Raw genomic sequence first — 22,739 nt, forward strand, 5'->3', positions numbered from 1 at the left:
CAGCGTCACCCGTAACAATTATATGGTGATCACTGGTGAAAAGGTTAACTAGGGGGCAATCAGGGGGTTAAAACCTTTAGTAGGTAGTATATGGGGGTCCCTGTCACTATAAAACGCTGACGGCGAACCTATATACTTACCTCCCTAACTAGCGTCACCTGTGTCACTAATACAGCGATCATAAAAACGATTGCTTAGTGACAATGGCGACGGGGGGTGATCAAGGGGTTAACCTTTATTAGGGGCGGTTAGGGGGGTACCCTAGACCTAAAGGGGGGTACCCCAGACCTAAAGGGGGCTAACCCTAACTGCCCTAACACTTATAACTGTCACAAACTGACACCAATGCAAAAAAAAAGAAAAATGCTATTGGTGTCACTGTGACAGGGGGTACAGGGGGGGTGATCGGGGGGTGACTGGGGGTGAAAAGTGTGCCTGCGTGTTCTACTGAAAGTGTAGTGTTTGGTGCACTTACTTGATGTCTTCTCTCCTCGGTGCCGGAATGAAAAGACCGGCTCGAGGAGAGATGACATCACTTCCTCTGCCTCTGTTTACATTATAGAGGCAGAGGAATGATCTCATTGGCTGGGAGCGATCATGAGGGGGTGGCCACGAATGGATGGCCTCCCCCTCACCTCTGATCACCGGGGAAGAAATGCCGACCGCCTCGGGCACCGGGGGGGGGGTCCTATCGAACCCCCCCGCCCGCGGGAGGCAGATCACGTACAGGTACGTGATTCTGCCTGCCCGTGCCATTCTGCCAACGTATATCGTCGTGAGGTGGTCGGCAAGTGGTTAAGCAGATGAGATCTGTCTGCATTGAGACCTTACAGATTGACACTGGGTGGATAGAACTGTTCTGACAGGGAGAGAAAACTAGTGAATAACACAGGTCTAGCCCTAAAAGGTAATTGTGCACTACTACAAAACCATGAAAGGGGGAAAAAAACACCAATACTTCAGGTATAGAGGTGCATATGCCTCGTCCCCACCCTCCTCTCATGTGATTGCCCTAGTGCTTAGCCCACCACTGTCACTTTGGGCAGGGAGATCATCCTCAGTGCTGTGTTAATTACAACCAAAAGTGATTCTAAGCTTACACTAGGCTTCCTCTCCATTTTCTGTCTAGAATTTAGGGGTGTCAAAGTTTCATTGTGGGCCGAATCAGCATTATGGTTGCCCTCAAAGGGCCGGTTGTTTCTGTAAGGCTAGATGTCTAGAGCCCCCCATCCTCCCTTACATCAGATATCAAGGGTCCCCTACCCTTTCTTAGATCACAGTGCATCCCCCTTACCCTGTGCTGCTGCCGGGAAGAACCTGGGGGCAGAGCTGGGAAGCAGAAAGTTCAGGGTCTGGAGGAGGACCAGAGGAGGGCTGGAGTCTGAATGCTGAGACCAGGGGAGGTGGAGATGAGGGGGTGCTGCGGCTGCAGAGAGTGGTGCAGAATCTGTAGAAGGAATTTGGTCGTCCTCTCTACTGCCCACCACTGAGACAAGGTGGGGGTGAAGAGGACAGGAGTGCCATATGAAATGGCTTGGCAGGCCTTGTGTTTGACATGTGGTCTAAATGAAACCAGTGATGGGGAAGTGATGGAACAGGGATTATGTGCTGCTGGGGAGGGGGGCATTAAAGCAAACCTGGAACTTTGCCTTGTAGGAGACTAAAACCGGTTTGATTTAAGAGGGGAGATTCTGATTTTTACAAATAAACCTATTCTGACAGGTTCTCTATAACCTTTGTACAGTCCAGCCATTATAAACGGCATAAGGACATGTTTTTTCTTCTCGTCAATGTCTACCTTTTTCAGCCTGTTGCTAAACTCTGTCACATTGCAATGATTCCAGTGTATATCCAACATAACAAAGCCAGCTCAGTAAATATATGGAAATGTGAGCAGAATTGTGATGAGTCATATTAGCATTTCACTGGGAAATGTTAATTCTGAAGCGATCTGTCACATCTGCCAGAGTAAAACAATAGTCCTCCCGAGAGCCCGATTTCCCAGCATTCTCCAATGTCTAGTTATCTGCTTCATTCTTTTGTCAGATGATTTACTGGTGGTCAAACATTATTGTAGGTCTTATCAACGTGTGCTTCCCAATCTCCATATTGCAGAAGCCTGATGTGTTTAAAATTATTAAAATCAAACTATAGTATTTTTAAAGATTTTAGATATATGCAGGAATGTAATTAGGTGAAATAACATATCTTATAAATGTCTGTTTTTGTGTAAAATAATGTGTTTTTGTGTATAGTTTGTTTATAGTGAATGGGGACAGTCACGTTTGCTTAATACATATGCAGGCTATCCAGTTTAGTACAGTAATAGTGCTTTACTGATTGATGGATAGATTTTAAACATGCTCCGTTCAATAACATTTATGTGTATTTTAAATCTGTTTTTATGCTACCGTGTATTTACTTCCTATAAATTATCAGTCCACTAACCTAACGCTTAGAAGCCAGAGTTTGAGTGTTTTATCCTGACCTCAAGCAGATCTTGTCCTGCTCTCCTCAGTAGATACCTCAGTAGACCTCTCTCTATAGAGATATTAGAGTTGAGCTATTAAAATAGAATCTGGGGGGGGGGGGGGAGATAGAGACCAGCCACATCCCTGCCATTAAGCTCAGGAATCCTAGATGAATAACAGCCATTCTGTTATTTTCTTGTATATCTATAGAGATAGTGGGTGGCAGGTCAGGGTTGCAGGCATGTAGATGTTCATTGTAGGTTATGTTTATAATTCAACTTGTGCACTCTGAATTGCCTATATACCTTTATTGGCAGGTATAGCTGATAGACATGTAATATTTCTGGGTACCATAGGTTACCTACAGGAAAGTTTTTGGCACAAACATGCATAGCATTTTTGTTTTTTGTGGGGTTGCCAAAAAGCAAGCATTTATTTAATATTAATGAGGCTCTTGTTAAATTCCTGACCACATGAAAAAAGTTATTGATAACAAATTTTAAAGATGTTTATGAAAGCCATAGTGGACAATTCGTTTTCTAAGCCATACAGAAGTATTTGTGATAAAAGCTGAATACAATCTGATGCCCACAGCAACTAGATTCTTAAATGTTAAAGCCTGTGCTAAATGACAGCTAGATTGGGACTACCTGCTGTAGGACCACCTTTCTTTTACTCTAATCCTTTTTAATGTATATCGATACTTGTACAGTAGATCAGGATATTGGTGTGAGTAACAATTTCCCTTCTCCTGCAGTTTTATAGTGTGTGTGTATGTGTATATAGATGTCTGTAAGTACACTAGACCAGACCATTGGTTTGAGTACCACCTCCCTTTTTCGTCTCATATACTGTATCTATCTATCATATATATATATATATATATATATATATATATATATATATATACATACATACACACATTAAGGAGTTTTTATGTACAACAGACCATGACATTGGTGTGGGTACTACTACTTCCCGTCTTCTCTGGTAGTATAGTATATAGACTTATGTACAGACAAACTGGACATTGGTGTTTTGACTTGTTAATTTATGGTTTATAATGTGTTTATCTTGCCCAATTCCAGGGTGGCACGCTCACTCAATATGAAGGGAAGCTACGGTTAGTGGAAATCGCACAAGTGCCCAAAGCCCATGTGGATGAGTTTAAATCTGTGTCTAAGTTCAAGATCTTCAACACAAATAATTTGTGGATCTCCTTGCCGGCTATCAAGCGATTGCAAGAAGCCAACTCCATTGATATGGAAATTATAGTTAATCCCAAGGTAAATGTCACAAGTTTGCTTGTGCAAGGAAATAATCAGGAAATAATGGTGAAAGCATTGCCAATTAACTCTTACCCTTGTCTTCACAGACTTTAGATGGTGGTTTGAATGTTATCCAGCTAGAAACCGCCGTGGGTGCCGCTGTCAAAAGTTTTGAAAATTCACTGGGCATCAATGTCCCTCGAAGCCGTTTCTTGCCAGTGAAAACCACATCTGATCTGCTGCTTGTCATGTCCAACCTATACAGCCTGAATGCTGGTTCACTGACCATGAGTGAGAAGAGAGAATTTCCCACAGTGCCTCTGGTCAAACTGGGCAGCTCATTCACCAAGGTGAGGACTATAAAGGCATACACCTGGCAGTGGGTGTATGTATGCACATAATTTTTAATGTGTTTTTATAGTATCTTTGCCTCTGAACGGCCATCTACTCGTGTAGAAACTTGAATCCTAGCTCATAAGTCTTAGCACCCTAATCTTGCCATAGCTACAAAGGCCTGAACCAGGAAAAAAACTCTGATAAGGTGATAGACATTTCATGTTTTCATTTGTTCGCTTTGCTGTAAATTAGGATGGTGCACGGAACGGTTTCAGGATCTTGGCTGCATACACAGCTGTTCACTATATATATTTTTAAGAGGGGGGGGGGGGTAATTTTGAAATTATTTCTAGCAACACCTCTCAAAATTGGGACAGGGCAACACAAAGTTGGCAAAGCATTATTAAGGAAGAGTTGGAAGAATATTTTGCAACTCATTAGGTTAATTGGCAATAGGTCATTAACATTTTTGGGTATAAAAAGAGCATCTTGGAGAGTCAGAGCGTCGTAGAAGTAAAGATGGGCACAAGTTCACCAATCTGTGAAAAGCTGTGCCTAAAAATTGTTGAACAATTTCGGAATAATGTTCCTCAATATAAAATTGCAAGGACTTTAAATATATCCTCATCCACAGTACATAATATCAAAAGATTCCAAGAATCTTTGGGCCCTCAGACGGCACTACATTAAACACGGGCATGATTCTGTGATGGACATCACTGCATGGGCTGAGTAATAATAATGATAAACGCCACTATCTTCTCTGGGCTAAAGCACATTTAAAATTATCTGTTGCAAAGTGGAGAACTGTTCTGTGGTCAAATTAAAATTCTTCTTTTTTGGCAACCATGGGCGTCGTGTCCTATGGACTAAAGAGGAAAGGGACCTTCTGGCCTTATCAGCTCTCCGTTCAAAAGCCTGCATCTCTGATGGTATGGGGGTACATTAGTGCTTATGGAATGGGCATCTTGCATGTCTGGAAAAGCACCATCAATGCTGAAAGATATATCCAGGTTTTAGATAAGCATATGCCCCCATCTAGACAATGTATTTTCAGGGAAGGCCTTGCATGTTTCAGCAGGACAATGCTAAACTGCATGCTACATCTATGACAACAGCGTGACTTCGTAGTAGACGAGTCCAGATGCTTAACTGGTCTGCCTGCAGTCCACACCTTTCCCAACTGCAAATATTTGGCGCATCTTGAAACAAAAAAAAAATGACAGACCCAGGACTGTTGAGCAGTTCGAATCCTATATCAGGCAGGAATGGGACAACATTCCTCTCCCAAAACTCCAGCAACTGTTCTCCTCGGTTCCCAGATGTTTACAAAGCGTTAAGAAAAGGGGCGCTACTCTGTGGTAAACATGGCCCTGTCTCAAATTTTTTGAGAGGTGTTGCTGCCATAAATTTCAAAGTGATCTTATTTTTTTTTCTTAAAATGGTAAATTTTCTCAGTTTATACATTTGATATTTTTTCTATTGTGAATAAAATATAGGTTTATGAGATTTGCAAATTATGATGTTCTGTTTTTATATAGATTTTACACAATGTCCCAACTTTTTGGGAATTTTATACAGTGTTGCTGCTGCTAATATTACACTGATAATGGTATTGTATTTGGTTCTTGACATTTGCACGGCATGACACTTTTTTTCCCCTCTAGGTGCAAGACTACTTGAAGAGGTTTGAAAGCATACCGGACATGCTCGAGCTGGATCATCTCACTGTGTCAGGAGATGTGACCTTTGGGAAGAATGTTGTACTGAAGGTGTGTACAGTATACTGAGTCAGTCATTGATGTTGTGCTGAACTTAGCCTTTTCAGTGCACTCCCCTTTCATTACTCTGGTGCAATTATTGCCTCACCAGCATGTACAGCACATAATTTATGAGACATCAGAACAGCCGCTCTGAACAATGGTGGCAGACTAAGAATCTGAAAAGCAAACAAGAAATGATTGTTTAAGGATAAAAATTGTACTAATGGGGCTGCATTACCGCTGTTCTGTTTGCTAAAAGAAAAAAAAAAGAATCACATGAAGTTAAGTTGTAGTTGGATTATCTCACTCTAGCAAATGTGTTTTTTAGGGAAATATGAAGAAATAATTTAATGTATTCTATCTCAGGCCAGAGAAATAAAATAAAATGGTACTTCTCTATGCCATGGGACACTTTTATTCCAAACTGAAGCTTGCTGCCACTTTATTATGTGACACATTGCAGGTCCCTCATTGGTGCCTGCATTGCATTGTGAATGCTGGGGGCCGAGGTGAAGCCATTTGGCACAGGACTGTAGTTGCGCTGACTGCTACAGTGATTATCGGCTTCCCCAGGGGGCGTTTCAAGTATGAAAGTTGCATACTTACATTGTCCATAAAGATCATGCATGGAGTTCAACTTGGTCACTGCAACTGCTCAAGAAGACCCAACCGTGTTAAAGTTTTTCCTGACCACTTGATATATAAAAAGATTAATTATTCTAAAATTACAAATGGTGACCACATACAGTTATCAGCAGACAACATTTTTTATGCGATAGTTCTTCTTACCCATAGCAAACAAATAACAATCCACCATGTATTGGTTTCAATTTAACAAAGTGAATGCTGGCTTTGTAGGCAAGAATGAGCACTTAGGAATGAAGAGCACCTTGCTAAGACTGCAAATCTGTCAAAGGTGTAATAATGTACCTTGGCTTACCATAAGAATGAAGATGATGTGAAATGTACAGTAACTTATAACAACCAATCAGATATTCCTTTACGATGTCCAATGTGTAAAAAAAAAAAAATCTGATGGTTAGGCTTTTTTAGCAGTTTGCACTTTGCCTTACTGAATGGGATTAAATCATTGGACAGCAGGATTAATGGATGGAGGGAATGGTAAGCAGTGATACAACCACTGCTGCAGGTGAAGCTCATAGTACTGAAAAGACTTGCAGTATCAGAGAGGAGGCTCTATATTATTAGAAGGGGATTCTCCATTGGGTCAGTTTTTTGTTTTTTATTGTATTATTATTATACAGGATTTATATAGCGCCAACAGTTTGCGCAGCGCTTTACAACATGAGGGCAGACAGTACACTTACAATACAAATCAATACAGGAGGGATCAGAGGGCCCTGCTCGTTAGAGCTTACAATCTAGAAGGGAGGGTCAAGTGGAAACAAAAGGTAATAACTGTGGGGGATGAGCTGATGGAAAAAATGAAAATACAGTTGTTAGGTGTGGGTAGGATAGGTTTCTCTGAAGAGAAGGGTTTTCAGGGATCGTCTAAAAGCTAATAAAGTAGGAGATAAGCGGACAGATTGGGGTAGGGCATTCCATAGGATTGGAGAGGCTTTGGAAAAGTCCTGGAGGCGAGCATGGGAGGAGGTGATGAGGGAGCTAGAGAGCAGGAGGTCTTGAGAGGAATGAAGAGAACGAGTAGGTTGGTATTTAGAGACTAGGCTAGTGATGTAGCTGGGGGCGAACTTGTGGATGGCTTTGTACGTAGTTGTTAGAATTTTGAATTTAATTCTTTGGCCGAGTGGAAGCCAGTGGAGGGATTGACAGAGGAGTGGCAGACACAGAGCGATTGGTAAGGTGGATGAGTCTGGCGGCGGCATTCATGATAGATTGAAGAGGTGATAGACTATGTAGAGGCAAGCCAATGAGAAGGGAGTTGCAGTAGTCGAGGCGAGAGATGACAAGCAAGTGAATTAAGAGCTTTGCGGTGTCATTGGTTAGAAAGGGGCGTATTTTGGAGCTGTTGCGGAGGTTGAGGCGGCAGGATTTGTACAGCGATTGGATGTGTTAAATATATTCTATAGATTATAGTCAAATTCCCCTTATATTACCAAAATGGCAGACTTCTGGAGAAATCATTTTTTTTTGTTTATCAAATGCCTCTGAAAAATTGAACCGTTATAGGTTCCTACTCTCCCCCCCCCCCCCCCCCCACCCCCTTATTATTTCTGTGCTGCTAAAATGGGATTGTATTTTGGCACTTTCTACAAAATATTTTAAGATGGCAAATATTTAGATGTCTTCTGTCAGAAAATTACCATCTCTGCCTTGCATTTCGGGCACCTTCAATTACAAGTGTACATTTTAGGTGAAAAGCCATGCTATGTATTTTGGTACAAAGCTCTCACCACCCACACAGCCATCTAACCTAATTGACTCAGGGTGGGTTAGCAAGAGCCTTTTAATGTTAAATTAGATGTCAGCTAGAATTAATAATGATTGACGAGAGTCACATCTAAAACCTACAAATTGTTAAGCCCACTGCTTTCAATTTGGTTTGTTCTTGAACCTGAACCCAAGGTACACATTAAAAGGAAAATGAACCTAATGCTGAATATAAGCTTAACATTTAAAAATACAATACTCGTGAAATCATCAGTTACTTTTAAAAAAGAAGTACAGCAGAAGACAAATACAACAAACTGCACCTGATATGTGAGTCAAACCAAGAGATATGAGGGCTTAGAGTGGTTCTCACACAGGGTGTGTTGGGACTTGGCTTACATCATGCAAGAGGAAAGCACATGAAAAATCGTCTACCAGCTGGAGCTTTTGCAGAGAAAAAGGACAATACACAAGGTATTGTCTTTTCTCGGTACATCCGTTGCTTATATCTAGCACTATCCTCTTCCTGTATACCAGGTGACTGGCATTAAAGGCAAAATAGTTCAACCTTAACACTTTATAGGAATGTACAGTCAAACTGCATTTCTATAGAAAAAAAATGCTTTTTTAAGTGGCCAGTCATCACATAATATTGACTTGCCAGCCAAGAGCACACAATGGAGAGCAGTGCTTTCTCTAATGCTGGTCCTAGATCATTCTATGGCCAGAACAGATTTTACTGTCCACACCAGCTAGGTGGATGGTGGAATCCTCCCTGCTGTGCTGTTGTACTGACGGCTGTATTGTGACGTATTCTGAATACACCAATCAGTGCTGCAGCCTCCGATCAAATGAAAGTTTTCCAAAATTCCTGGCACCAAAAGTTTGAGCAGGAACGGCCATAAATGGATTGAAACTTGGTCGGTTCAGCAGTTATTGGACAAATCCCAATCCATTTATGGCCATCTTAAGCACCGAGGTCCACAGGGTATGACTTGCATCTGCTTTATGAGACAGTTTAGCTCTAAGAAAAAGTAACACAGAAATCGTGCAAATAAATTAAAAACAACAAAAAAATTGCAGTGCTTACCATTACTGTCATTTTTCTTTCTAATCAAATAAACAAATGGTATTGGTACCATAACCTAGACTTTGAGGGCAATGGGTTAGGTCAATGGTCATCAACCCTGTTCTCAGGGCCCATTAACAGGCCAGGTTTGCAAGATAACTGAAATACATCACAGGTGCTATGATTTGCTGCTCAGTGATTGCAGTATTCTAGTCTGCATCTCGCCAAGATAATACATAAAACCTTGGCCTGTTAGTTGGACCTGAGGACAGGGTTGATGACCACTGGGTTGGATATTTTGTGGCTAAGCGAATGAAGCAATTTGTACACTTCTGCTGGTGACACCTAGGTGAAGGCAAATGAAAGCACACAGAAAAATCCACAAGTTGCTAAAAAAAAAAAAGCAAGGCTTTTTTGTTCCTCAGTTAAGACAGATAATTGGTATTGTTGACATATAATACATGTTCCTAACCCTGCTTCTGTAGTCTGGCATTACTGAATTTGCCCTCTGTCCTTTTCATATTTTTATTCTATTAAGTCTTTAGATGAATCGTGTTTTCATATGCCACTGTATTAGGAAATTTACTTTCCCTGAATTTGTTGGTAGAGTGAAATGAAGGGTGCACTCTGTGGAAAGTGATCCCGCTGCCTGAGTCACGGCACTGAGAGATCAGTGTGCAAGTCTTGCAGTATACCTTGTTAGAATCAAACACATGGCTCTTTAAGCCTGACACTACTATTTTTTTTTTTGTTGTTGAACGGAAAAAAAACGACAGCTCAGGTCAGAGCCTCTGTACTAAAAATCCAATGTTAGTACAGTAATCTCCCCTGCTGTGCTATTGTTCTGACAGGGGGGTGGTCCCCCCGCCAGAACACACCAGTCAGCACTCTGGGAGCGCTGATCGGGAGTCGGTCGGCAGACCGTTTCCGGTCATGAGCCTTCGACAGGAGCCAGCTCGGCTGCCATACACACGGGCCGAATATTGGCTTGTTTCGATTGAACCGGCTGACATTCAGCTGATGTGTACTAGGATTTAGTTATAGTGTTTGGTGAAATTACTCTTCAGTGTTTTAGGATAGTTTATATACTTGTTAGCTAATGTACTATTTCCATTATGTGTGCATATATAGAATAGGAAGGTTACACTTCTATTTCTTATCTGATCTGTCACATATATAGTGAATACACATAACTGCTTTTATACATATTAGGATTAGAGAATGAACATCACTGGCATATTTTAGGGAGAGGTAATGTTTGGTCTGTGGGTGTCTGATGGCTCAGAGTGCCCACTGACGTATCATTTCCCACCCCAGCCAAAACCTGGTGGATTGCCATCTCTGTGGACTCAAATTGTTAGTAGTATTGTGTTAATCAGACTTTTTTGGGGGATAGTTTAATTAACGTGTTCTTTTTTTGTCTCTTCTTCAGGGCACAGTCATCATCATTGCTAATCATGGTGACAGAATTGACATCCCACCTGGTGCTGTGTTAGAAAACAAGATTGTGTCTGGAAACCTTCGGATCCTGGACCACTGAGCCACTGTCATCACCTCTGCACATACCTATTTTTAAGAATGATGTACAGTACCCAATAATAAGAGTTCTGAATCCAGGTGGCTGGTACCCAGCTGATCTGACCTCTGCAGTCCTTATCCCTACCCTATTGTCAGTATTGTACAATGTCTGTGTGATATATAGTCTTTATTTAAACAAAGAAGAATTATTCCCTGTTATATTTGGAAGCAATAAATATAGTATTTAGTAGAAAAGAAAGAGAACCCTGGTGATGTAGAAGACCCTTTAAAGTGCAATACCGTCCTGTGTGACAAAATAAAAGGACAAACCAAAGCTTATGTGTGACATTTAATTACACCATTTTGTATTTCTTTTTAATTCTTTCGTTTTCTGTTAGCGATCTTTCACATGTATTTAATTGATTTTTCAAGGTACTGTACGGGTACATGGAAAAGAAGGCTATTGAAACCTACACAATATATGACAAGTAAAAGGTCAAATACAATGGGTAAATGTAGGGAAGGAAAATATATCAATATACTTACATAGTTACATAGTAGGTGAGGTCGACACAAGTCCAACCTATGTGTGTTTGTTTATATGTCAGTATTACATTGTATATCCCTGTATGTTGTGGTCGTTCAGGTGCTTACCTAATAGTTTCTTGAAACTATTGATGCCCCCCCGCTGAGACCAGTGCCTGTGGAAGGGAATTCCACATCCTTGCCGCTCTTACAGTAAAGAACCCTCTACGTAGTTTAAGGTTAAACCTCTTTTCTTCTCATTTTAATGAGTGGCCACGAGTCTTGTTAAACTCCCTTCCGCGAAAAATGTTATCCCTATTGTGGGGTCACCAGTACGGTATTTATAGATTGAAATCATATCACCTCTCAAGCGTCTCTTCTCCAGAGAGAATAAGTTCAGTGCTCGCAACCTTTCCTCATAACTAATATCCTCCAGACCCTTTATTAGCTTTGTTGCCCTTCTTTGTACTCACTCCATTTCCAGTACATTCTTCCTGAGGACTGGTGCCCAGAACTGGACAGCATACTCTAGGTGCGGCCGGACCAGAGTCTTGTAGAGCGGGAGAATTATCCTTTTATCTCTGGAATTCCCTTTTTAATGCATGCCAATATTCTGTTTGCTTTGTTAGTAGCAGCTTAGCATTGCATGCCATTGCTGAGCCTATCATCTACTAGGACCCCTAGGTCCTTTTCCATCCTAGATTCCCCCAGAGGTTCTCCCCCAGTGTATAGATTGCATTCGGATTTTTGCCACCCAAATGCATTATTTTACATTTTTCTACATTGAACCTCATTTGCCATGTAGTTGCCCACCCCATTAATTTGTTCAGATCCACATCCTGCGGAGACGTTATTGCCCTGCTTAGCTTAGTATAATCCGCAAATGCAGAGATTGAACTGTTTGCCCCATCCTCCAGGTCGTTTATGAACAAATTAAACTGGATTGGTCCCAGCACAGAACCCTGGAGGACCCCACTACCCACCCCTTGACCATTCCGAGTACTCCCCATTTATCACCACCCTCTGAACTCGCCCTTGTAGCAGGTTTTCAATCCATGTACTCACCCTATGGTCCATGTTAATGGACCTTATTTTTGTACAGTAAACGTTTATGGGGAACTGTGTCAAATGCTTTTGCAAAATCCAAATACACCACGTTTATGGGCCTTCCTTTATCTGGATGGCAACTCCCTTCCTCATAGAAGGTTAATAGATTGGTTTGGCAAGAAGGATTCTCCATGAACCCATGCTGATTACTGCTAATGATATCGTTCTCATTACTAAAATCTTGTATATAATCCCTTATCCCCTCCAGGAGTATACATACTATTGATGTTAGGCTAACTGGTCTGTAATTCCCAGGGATGTATTTTGGGCCCTTTTTAAATATTGGTGCTACATTGGCTTTTCTCCAATCAGCTGGTACCATTCCAGTCAGTAGACTGTCAGTAAAAATTAAGAACAATGGTCTGGCAATTATTGACTGAGTTCCCTAAGTACCCTCGGGTGCAAGCCATCTGGTCCCGGTGATTTATTAATGTTAGGTTTCCCAAGTCTAATTTTAATTCTGTCCTCTGTTAACCATGGAGGTGCTTCCTGTGATGTGTCATGAGGATAAACACTGCAGTTTTGGTTACTGAAGCCCCTCAATTCCCTCGTGAAGATTGAGGAGAAGAATATATTCAATACCTTCACCATCTCCCCATCCTTTGTAATCAGATGTCCTTCCTCATTCTTTATGGGGCCAATATGGTCTGTCCTCCCTTTTTTATTGTTTACATAAAGAATTTCTTGGGATTTTTTTTGCTCTCCTCCGCTATGTGTCTTTCATGTTCTATCTTAGCTGCCCTTATTGCACCCTTACATTTCTTGTTGCATTCTTTATAATGTCTGAATGCTGATGATCCCTCAACCTTATATTTTTTGAAGGCCTTCTCCTTTGCTTTTATATGCATTTTTACATTGGAGTTAAGCCACCCAGGACTTTTGTTCGCTCTTTTAAATTTATTACCCAATGGGATGCATTGGCTAATGCCCTTATTTAATATGCTCTTATAGCAAACCCATCTCTCCTCCGTGTTTTTAATTTTTTTTATTCAAGTACTGTAAAAACGCTAATAAAATGCTAACGCTCCTAAAAGTCACTAAAACATTACTACAAGCTGTTACAAAAACGCTATTATCTGCGTTTTTCAATCAGTGTTTTTTCTAGTGTTTTTTTAAGCTTCTGAAAAACACTAGTGTACATGGAGCCTAAATCTCATTATCACAGCAACACCAGAAACACGCACAAATATGGTACAAAGAACAGGAGTTTATTTCATAATGTACAAAAAAAAAAAAAAATTTTGTATTTGGGATATACACTTAGGTCCATATATATTTGGACACAGGCAGAATTTTCATACTTTTGGTTCTGTATGCCTGGGTTTCTCAATCCGTGGTACGTGCACCACAGCCAGGGGGTACGTAGAGTTCTGTCCCCCCCACACACAGTCTCCGGTGGCTTGCTGTAGCCTGTTGCACGGGACTGTGCTACCAATGGGGAAGCAGCCTGCCCCGTGCGCAGGGGGGGGGGGGGTGTCAGGTCGGCGGCAGCTGCCAGGGGTCCTATCAATGGAATGGCCCCCATTGCGCTGCGGAAGATGTTTCTCAGGGCTGACTGACCAGGGGCGGCCCCATGTCCTCCCAACTCCTCCCCCTCTCCAGCTCGCCTCGGATGGCCTACCTGCCATATGTTTAGATGCCTGCGGCAGCTCCCTGGGAAATAGGTGAGTCCTGCCTGCTCAGGAACTACACATGCCAGCATGCCCAGCTATCAGTGCAGCCATCGGTGCCTCATACCAGTGCCTCCTATCAGTGCAGCCACCAGTGCCTCATATCTGCAGCCATCCGTGCCCCCTTTTAGTGCCTCATATCAGTGCAGCCATTAGTGCCTCCAGTGCAGCTATCAGGGCCTCATTTTGGTGGAGCCATTAGTGCCTCCTATCAGTGCCCCCCATTAGTGCAGCCATCGGTGAAGCCATTAGTGCCTCCTATCAGTGACTCCTAGCAATGCAGCCATCAGTGCCCCCTATCAGTGCAGCTATCCGTGTCTTTTATCAGTGCAGCCAATCAGTTCAGTCTATTAGTGCAGCCATCTGTGCCTCTTATCAGTGCAGCCTATCAGTGTCTCCTTTCAGTGCCCATCACTTTCTCGAGAGAGGGGTACTTAGAAAACTTTTTTAATCTCGCAGGGGTACTTCGGCATAAAAGGTTGAGAAACACTGCTGTATGCCACCAGAATAAAATTACAACAAAACAATCCTAATTAATTTGAAGTGCAGACTTTCAGCTTTAATTCAAGGGGCTGAACATAAATATCAGGTACAAATTTTAGGCACTACAACCATTTTTATACTCGGGGAGGGGGGGGGGGGGGGGGCTTTTCAGGGGCTCAAATGTAATTAGACAAATTAATATTATTATAAATAAAATGTTCATTTTTTTTATATTTTGTTGAGAATCCTTTACTGGCAATGACTGCCTGAAGTCTGGAACCCATGGACGTTACCAAAGATTGGGTTTCCTCCTTTCTGAGGAGGAGGAGGAGGTAACGCAGTCTTTGGTAATGTCCATGGCTGACAGTATATCTCTAAATACTGAGACCCTGTGTTTTCTTATTCTTTAACATTCTGCTTAAAAATTTGTGAATCAGTACTGCTTGGACCTTGAAGAAGGGGACATACCCCGAAAGCTTGTCCTGAAAAATTGTATGTTAGTGCAAATAAAAAAAGTATCACGGACAGTACTCACTTTTCTCTGTCTAAATACTGAAGAATTCATCCGCCTGCTTCTGTCTTTTGTCACATCAATAAACACCAATGACCCACTGCCACTGGAAGTCCTGCATGCCCATGCCATCACACTGCCGCCACCACGTTTTACAGTTGACGTGTGCTTTGGATCATGAGCTGTTCCAAGCCTTCGCCACACATTTTTCTTCCTGTCATTCTGGTACAGATTAATCTTAGTTTTGTCCGCTCAAAGAATGATTTTCCAGAACTGGTCTGGCTTTTTTTAGATTTTTTTTTTTTTTTTGGCAAATTCTAATCTCGTTTTCTATTCTTCAGGCTTATGAATGGTTTGCACCTTGTGGTGAACCGTCTGTATTTGCTCTCATGAAGTCCTCTCTTGATTGTAGATTTTGATAATGATACGCCCACCTCCTGGAGAGTGTCCTTCACTTGTCTGGATGTTGTGAATGGGTTTTTCTTTACCATAGAGGATCCTGCGATCATCCACCACTGTTGTCTTCCATGGTTGTCCAGGCATTTTTATGTTGCTGAGCTCACCAGTGCGTTCCTCTTTCCTCAGAGTGTACCAAACTGTCAATTTGGCCACTCCTAATATTGCTGCTATCTCTCTGATCAATTTGCTTTGAACGCATGATGTAGGTTCGCAGCAATAGATTACAAATGCAAATACCACACATAGAATCAACTCCAGACCTTTTACCTGCTTAATTGATGAATAAATAATGAAGTAGTAGCCCACACCTGGTCATGAAACAGCTTTTGATTCAATTGTCCAATTACTTTTGGTCCCATGAAAAAGGGGGTTGGCTATTCTTAACAGCTGTAATTCCTAAACCCTTCCTCCAATTTGGATGTACATACCCACAAATTAAACCTGAGGGGTTGCACTTTCAGCCCATATCCATCATATAACTATAGCTTGAATATGTTTTGCAAATAACTGAAAAGACTGTGCACACAGTGGCGGTGTGCCCATAAGGGTGCACGGGCACCTAACACTGAACCGCCTCTCCACCAATCAGGTGCTCGGGTCTGTTACCCGTCACCTGATGGCTGAAACGACAGGCGCTGTGATTGGACGCCTGACAGAAGAGGAGGGGAGGAGACTAGTGGAGGACACCGCTCACCGCCGTTACCCGCTGCCCCACCGAGACAGGGTAAGTGCTGGGCAGACAGCAAGCGGGGGGGTCACAGTGGCGGCATTGGATGGAACAGTGGCAGCATTGGATGGGCACAGTGGCTGCGTTTGGGCACAGTGGCAGTGTTTGGTCACAGTTGCAGCGTTTGATGGGCAGAGTGGCTGCAATTGATGGGCACAGTGGCGGCAATTGATGGGCACAGTGGCTGCAATTGATGGGCACAGTGGCTGCAATTGATGGGCACAGTCACTTTGTTTGATGGGGTTTTTTTCAGTTTGAGCCCCCCAAAAATTAAGAGCACCAGCTGCCACTGTGTCCAAAATATATATGGACCTAATTGTATATACATTTAGAAAGAAGACCCCAGAGCAACACAGGAGGTCAGAGCAGGCGACAAAGAAGAACATCTTCTTGCAAAGAGACCACAGAGGGATTGCAAGAGTCAAGGTGTTAGGAAGAGGTTATTTAAGGCTGAACCAAGACCTGCAAGGTACCAAGGGCTAGGTCTTTGGCGATTCCAGACAGAAGAAGTTATAAGACGAGGAACAGAAACAAGTTCTGGGATGGTGTTCCCTATCATCACCCTAGGGGAAGAATTACCGCACACGATAGATTGCAGAGTATCAGAAAGCAATCTCCATGCCCAAAGGCAAAAGGCGCACGCAACCTAGAGCTTGAAATGTGCCTAACTGCTGAATGTTGGTGATTTGTATATGCTGGTGAGAGAGGCAGGCAAGTGCTGCAGTACCTCTAGACCACATGTGGAAGTACACATGCACACTGCATTTTGTTGCGCTACACACCACTAATAAAGCAAATAGATCTATGAAGGTTGCCTCTCCACATGTTTCTGTCTCTTCAGCCCCCCTCTCCAGACCATCCTACTGCAGCTGTTCTGATGCCTGTCAGTGTTACTAGAAAAATCCACTCTTTACAGTTCAGAGCTAAGCATTCCTCCTCTTGACCATCCTGTTATGGAATTCCTGCACTGTACTCCTCCCCCGAGCAGTGGTAAGATTATGAAAGACCTGGCGTACCCCTGGGCACTCAAACAACATGAATAATGCCGTGCCTGTAGCATTCTAATACATATGCTTTTCTGCACACACAATATAGACTGAGAACTAGCATTTTGTCTAAAGAAGAACTTAAGGAAAAGTTCACCTTTTTTTTTTTTTTTTTAAACACCCTCCACCCCTCCTGTGACAGTGGATGGGGATCCTCTCCCTGCACCTGCTGTCAAAATTTGAAAACAGCACAGCCCACACAGCTGCATAATTCCTTCAGAGTTCTGTGAATGAATGAACTACAAGTCCCATCTGCCACAGCAGCAATTGTACATATAGTTTGAATGGGCTGCAAGCTCGCTGATCAGCACGCTAGTAGTTCATTCTTCCTCTAGCCATATTATAGTCATAGTATTTTGTCATATTATATGACTAACTACTATCAGTGTATAAATAAAAAATGAATAATGATGGTGGATAAATATATTAAATGTTCAATGATAAAATAATAAACTCTCATGAACGTGACCAAATGATATATGAGTAAATAGTGAGTAAATATATATAAGGAAATACATAATTCATGGAAATTAAAATTATTGTAATAATATATAAGATGGTCCAAAATCCTAAGAAAACCACTAGTCACTTTGGCTGTTATCTATGTGATGCCCACAGACAGGCACAGGCAACAGTTACCAAACAAAAATGACAGTGATGAAATTGTACAAAATAAATAATAAAGTGTCTTAATTTTCTGAATAAAATATGACTCATATTTTATTCACTAAATTAAGACACTTTATTAACTATTTGGTAGAACGGCAAGCACTGTTTGCACATTAGGTAAGGACAGGTTGTGTGCACGTTTTCATATTTTACTCACCGGGGGCTGCAGCCAGGGCAGGGTGTGCTCAGTGCTGGCCAGTAGCACTGGTCAGGGCCTTGTGTGTCTGTCCAGGGGGTGAGTCTGACAGGCCAGGTCTGCGCTGTATCTCTATCGCAGACGGTGCTGCTGGTGCCGCTGCAAGCCCACTCAGCTCCTAGCAATCGGTTTGAGGTATGAAATCATCAGCAGGCATGGGCGGGTCAGTCGGTGCGGAATCAGGATTGGATTGTCTTGAGGATTTCCGGACATGCGTGCGCATGCACAGACAGTTCTCACCTGATGTAAATAAATGTAGCGCTAATGATAAACAAACAAAAGAGTGATAAAATGATCAGTGAGGGTGACCCACTGAAACATAGAAAATGTAAGGAAATAAATATAGTTCAATAATTGAATTGGGTTCCATAATAAAAAATAAATGGTGAGTCCAACATGAATGGAAAATCTTCAGGTCTGTATTTCATCAGCATGAAAATCTTGAACAGGAAATAGATGCAATACGCTTACCAGAGACGGTGGATTCGGATGCCGGTGACACCGAATCAGACAAGCTTAGAGATCCAAGATGGAAGTGGTCGTCCAAGGAATCCCGGATCTCAAGGGGAATCCCTCCTCTGTTCCACCGATCAGGACCGCCAGTCCGGAGAGACCGAGGGGAAAGATGGAATATCCAATATTTCCGTGTCTGCAGTCTGACACATGTTCTCCTCCTCTGTCTCTCACTCCCGCCCAAGCCTGTCTCGATCTGCTTTCCACCCGGGCGGCATGACTGCACACTATCCTCTCCTCTCTAGCTGCCTCCCGGGTGTTTTTATGTACCCGAATGGAGGGGGGTATGTGTAGATGACTCCCGCGCTGTGTAAAAACCTAATCTAAGGGGCACTGCTGCAAAAACCTGTAAGTCTGATCCAAACAGAAAAATAAATAGATGAGATAGTGATGGTGTTTGCGCTGTGTGAATAAGAAATAAAGGGAAAGGGAGTGCTGCAAAAAGATGCTAGTAATATGTGGAAACTAAAAAAGTGTGGAAGAAAAACATGAATCATATACGTGTTGTCACCAAAATAATCCTAATTATAAAAAATCATAAAAAATCATTGTACATCCAATCATGGCTGGTGCAGTGTAGTGACACAATCAGAAAATAAACACGTGAAACATATAAAAAAAAAAAATATATATATATATATATACATATTATATATATATATATATATATATATATATATATATATATATATATATATATATATATATACCAATCATATGCCACATAGAATTAAATGGATGCTCATGTAAATACACACATTAATTAATCCCAGACAAAATATAAATAGAATATATAAAAGTAGCAGAAAGTTCATATGGTAATATAGTATAACAAAATAAATCCATGTGTGCATCACTTTTTGATCCGCCCCTGTTCCACTGTGTTTATCGCAGAATCACGTTATATACCACTTTCTGTGTTTCTCCATATGATCTAAAATCCGTTACTGGTATTGTCCAAGCAACGCATAAGAGACTACCATACCATTGCATCTATCATCTCCATCTGTGACCAATCTATGCTGTACACCTTACAGCAGTAAGGTGAGCTGCTTGCAGACACAGAGGTATCATCACTGAAGAGTGTATTTTGGACACGTGTGTTTCCTGGTGGTGGGATTGATCGATTTTTGCCCCACACGGATTTCTTCCATTATACTATATTACCATATGAACTTTCTGCTACTTTTATATATTCTATTTATATTTTGTCTGGGATTAATTAATGTGTGTATTTACATGAGCATCCATTTAATTCTATGTGGCATATGATTGGTATATATATATATATATATATATATATATATATATATATATATATATTTTTTTTTTTTAATATATGTTTCACGTGTTTATTTTCTGATTGTATCACTACACTGCACCAGCCATTATTGGATGTACAAGGATTTTTTATGATTTTTTTATAATTAGGATTATTTTGGTGACAACACGTATATGATTCATGTTTTCTTCCACATTTTTTAAGTTTCCACATATTACTAGCATCTTTTTGCAGCACCCCCTTTCCCTTTATTTCTTATTCACACAGCGCAAACACCATCACTATCTCATCTAATGGAGGGGGGGTCTCTACTAATAGAGGGGGTTTGTCCTGGGGGGTCTGTACTAATGGAGGGGGGGTCTCTACTAATAGAGGGGGTTTGTCCTGGGGGGTCTGTACTAATGGAGGGGGGGTTTGTCCTGGGGGGGGGGTCTGTACTAATGGAGGGGGATTGGTTTGTCCTGGGGGGTCTGTACTAATGGAGGGGGGTTTGTTCTGGGGGGTCTGTACTAATGGAGGGGGAGTTTGTCCTGGGGGGGTTGTACTAATGGAGGGGGGGTGTCCTGGGGGGGGTCTGTACTAATGGAGGGGGGTTGTCCTGGGGGTCTATACTAATGGAGGGGGATTGGTTTGTCCTAGGGGTGTCTGTACTAATGGAGGGGGGTTTGTCCTGGGGGGGTTGTACTAATGGAGGGGGAGTTGTCCTGGGGGGGTCTCTACTAATAGAGGGGGTGTTTGTCCTGGGGGGTCTGTACTAATGGAGGGGGGTTTGTCCTGGGGGCTCTACTAATAGAGGGGGGTTTGTCCTGGGGGGTCTGTACTAATGGAGGGGGGTTTGTCCTGGGGGGTCTGTACTAATGGAGGGGGGTTTGTCCTGGGGGGTCTATACTAATGGAGGGGGGTTTGTCCTGGGGGGTCTGTACTAATGGAGGGGTGGTTTCTCCTGGGGGGGGTCTCTACTAATAGAGGGGGGGTTGTCCTGGGGGGGGTCTGTACTAATGGAGGGGGGGTTGTCCTGGGAGGTCTATACTAATGGAGGGGGGTTTGTCCTGGGGGGGTCTGTACTAATGGAGAGGCGGGTTTGTCCTGGTGGGGGGTCTGTACTAATAGAGGGTGGGTTTGTCTTGGGGGGTCTGTACTAATGGAGGGGGGATTTGTCCTGGGGGGTCTGTACTAATGGAGGGGAGTTTCTCCTGGGGGGTCTGTACTAATGAAAGGGTACTAATGGAGGGGGGTTTGTCCTGGGGGGGGCTGTACTAATGGAGGGGTGGTTTGTCCTGGGGGGGTCTCTACTAATAGAGGGGGGTTTGTCCTGGGGGGGTCTGTACTAATGGAGGGGGGGTTTGTCCTGGGGGGTCTGTACTAATAGAGGGGGGTTTGTCCTGGGGGGGTCTGTACTAATGGAGGGGGGGTTTGTCCTGGGGGGTCTGTACTAATAGAGGGGGGTTTGTCCTGGGGGTCTGTACTAATGGAGGGGGTTTGTCCTTGGGGTCTATACTAATGGAGGGGAGTTTGTCCTTGGGGTCTATACTAATGGAGGGGAGTTTGTCCTGGGGGTCTGTACTAATGGTGGTGGGGGGTCTGTACTAATGGAGGGGGGTTTGCCCTGGTGGGGGGTCTGTACTAATGGAGGGGGTTTGTCCTGGGGTGGTCTGTACTAATGAAGGGGGGATTTGTCCTGGGGATCTGTACTAATGGAGGGGGGTTTCTCCTGGGGGGTCTGTACTAATGGAGGGGGGTTTCTCCTGGGGGGTCTGTACTAATGGAGGGGGGGGTTGTCCTGGGGGGTCTGTACTAATGGAGGGGGGTTTGTCCTGGGGGGTCTGTACTAATGGAGGGGGGTTTGTCCTGGGGGGTCTTTACTAATGGAGGGGGTTTGTCCTGGGGGGGTCTGTACTAATGAAAGAGAGTTTGTCCTGGGGGGGTCTGTACTAATGGAGGGGGGGTTTGTCCTGGGGGGGTCTGTACTAATGGAGGGGGTTTTGTCCTGGTGGAGGTCTGTAGTAATGGAGGGGGGGTGGTTTGTCCTGGGGGGGTGTATACTGATGAAGGGGGGGTCTGTACTGAGGGAGGGGTTTATACTTAGTGGGAGGTCTGCAATGACAAAGGGGGGTCTATACTGACGGGCGACTATAGTTGGTGGAAGGGGGGGTGACACCATGTTATACTGCACCTGGTGACACCAATCCTAGTGACGCCACTGCAGCTGCGGGCTGGCTCTTCTTTCCCCCCTCCCCCTCCCTCTCCTCCTCACATGCACTGCTGTACTAGTGAGCGGCCTGGCCAGCACAGCCTCCCACTATGTTTCTTCCCCCACCTTCATATCAGCCAGGAAAGAAATAGAATAGAAAAAGGAGCAGAGAAGAGGATTGTGGGACATGTAGTCCCAAGGACTGGCAGACCCACAGTAACACAGAAACTGCAGCCCACACAGCATGCTCAGCTGAATGGGAGAGAGAGAGAGCCAGGAGCCCGGGAAAGCTTTCAGGGAAGTACACCCAGGACTCCAGAGGGAGAGGGCAGTGCTGAGAGAACACCATCAGAGAGAGAACCCCGCTGCCCTGCGCCACCAGAGGGAAAGCCACACAGCCTAGCGCCATCCCTGGCGGAGAAAAGAATTGAGTCATTGCCAGAATACAGATTTGGGTGCTACCCAGCTGAGTCGCCATGGGCAATTCAGAGTGAGCTGACTCCTGATCAGAGGAACCATTGCTGTATCGCTGGGTCAGGTGAGAGGGCCGATCAGCCATTATCTACTAACATCCATAGGAACT

The 22,739-nt window shown here is 43.2% G+C and overlaps 1 protein-coding gene across 3 annotated transcripts in view; it reads left to right on the forward strand.

Annotated features, from left to right (window-relative positions):
- The window catches only part of UGP2 (UDP-glucose pyrophosphorylase 2), a 159,791-nt gene extending 148,680 nt beyond the window's left edge, over positions 1-11,111 (forward strand). For all 3 annotated transcript variants that reach the window (XM_073628188.1, XM_073628187.1, XM_073628189.1), the window contains 4 exons: positions 3,560-3,757; positions 3,847-4,089; positions 5,743-5,847; positions 10,692-11,111. In XM_073628188.1, coding sequence (XP_073484289.1) covers positions 3,560-3,757; positions 3,847-4,089; positions 5,743-5,847; positions 10,692-10,799 — 654 coding nt within the window. In that variant the 3' untranslated portion in view covers positions 10,800-11,111. The remainder of the gene's footprint in view (positions 1-3,559; positions 3,758-3,846; positions 4,090-5,742; positions 5,848-10,691) is intronic.
- The last annotated feature ends 11,628 nt before the right edge of the window (positions 11,112-22,739 follow it).

This window comes from Aquarana catesbeiana, linkage group LG04 (assembly GCF_042186555.1).
Source record: "Aquarana catesbeiana isolate 2022-GZ linkage group LG04, ASM4218655v1, whole genome shotgun sequence".
Lineage (NCBI taxonomy): Eukaryota > Metazoa > Chordata > Amphibia > Anura > Ranidae > Aquarana > Aquarana catesbeiana.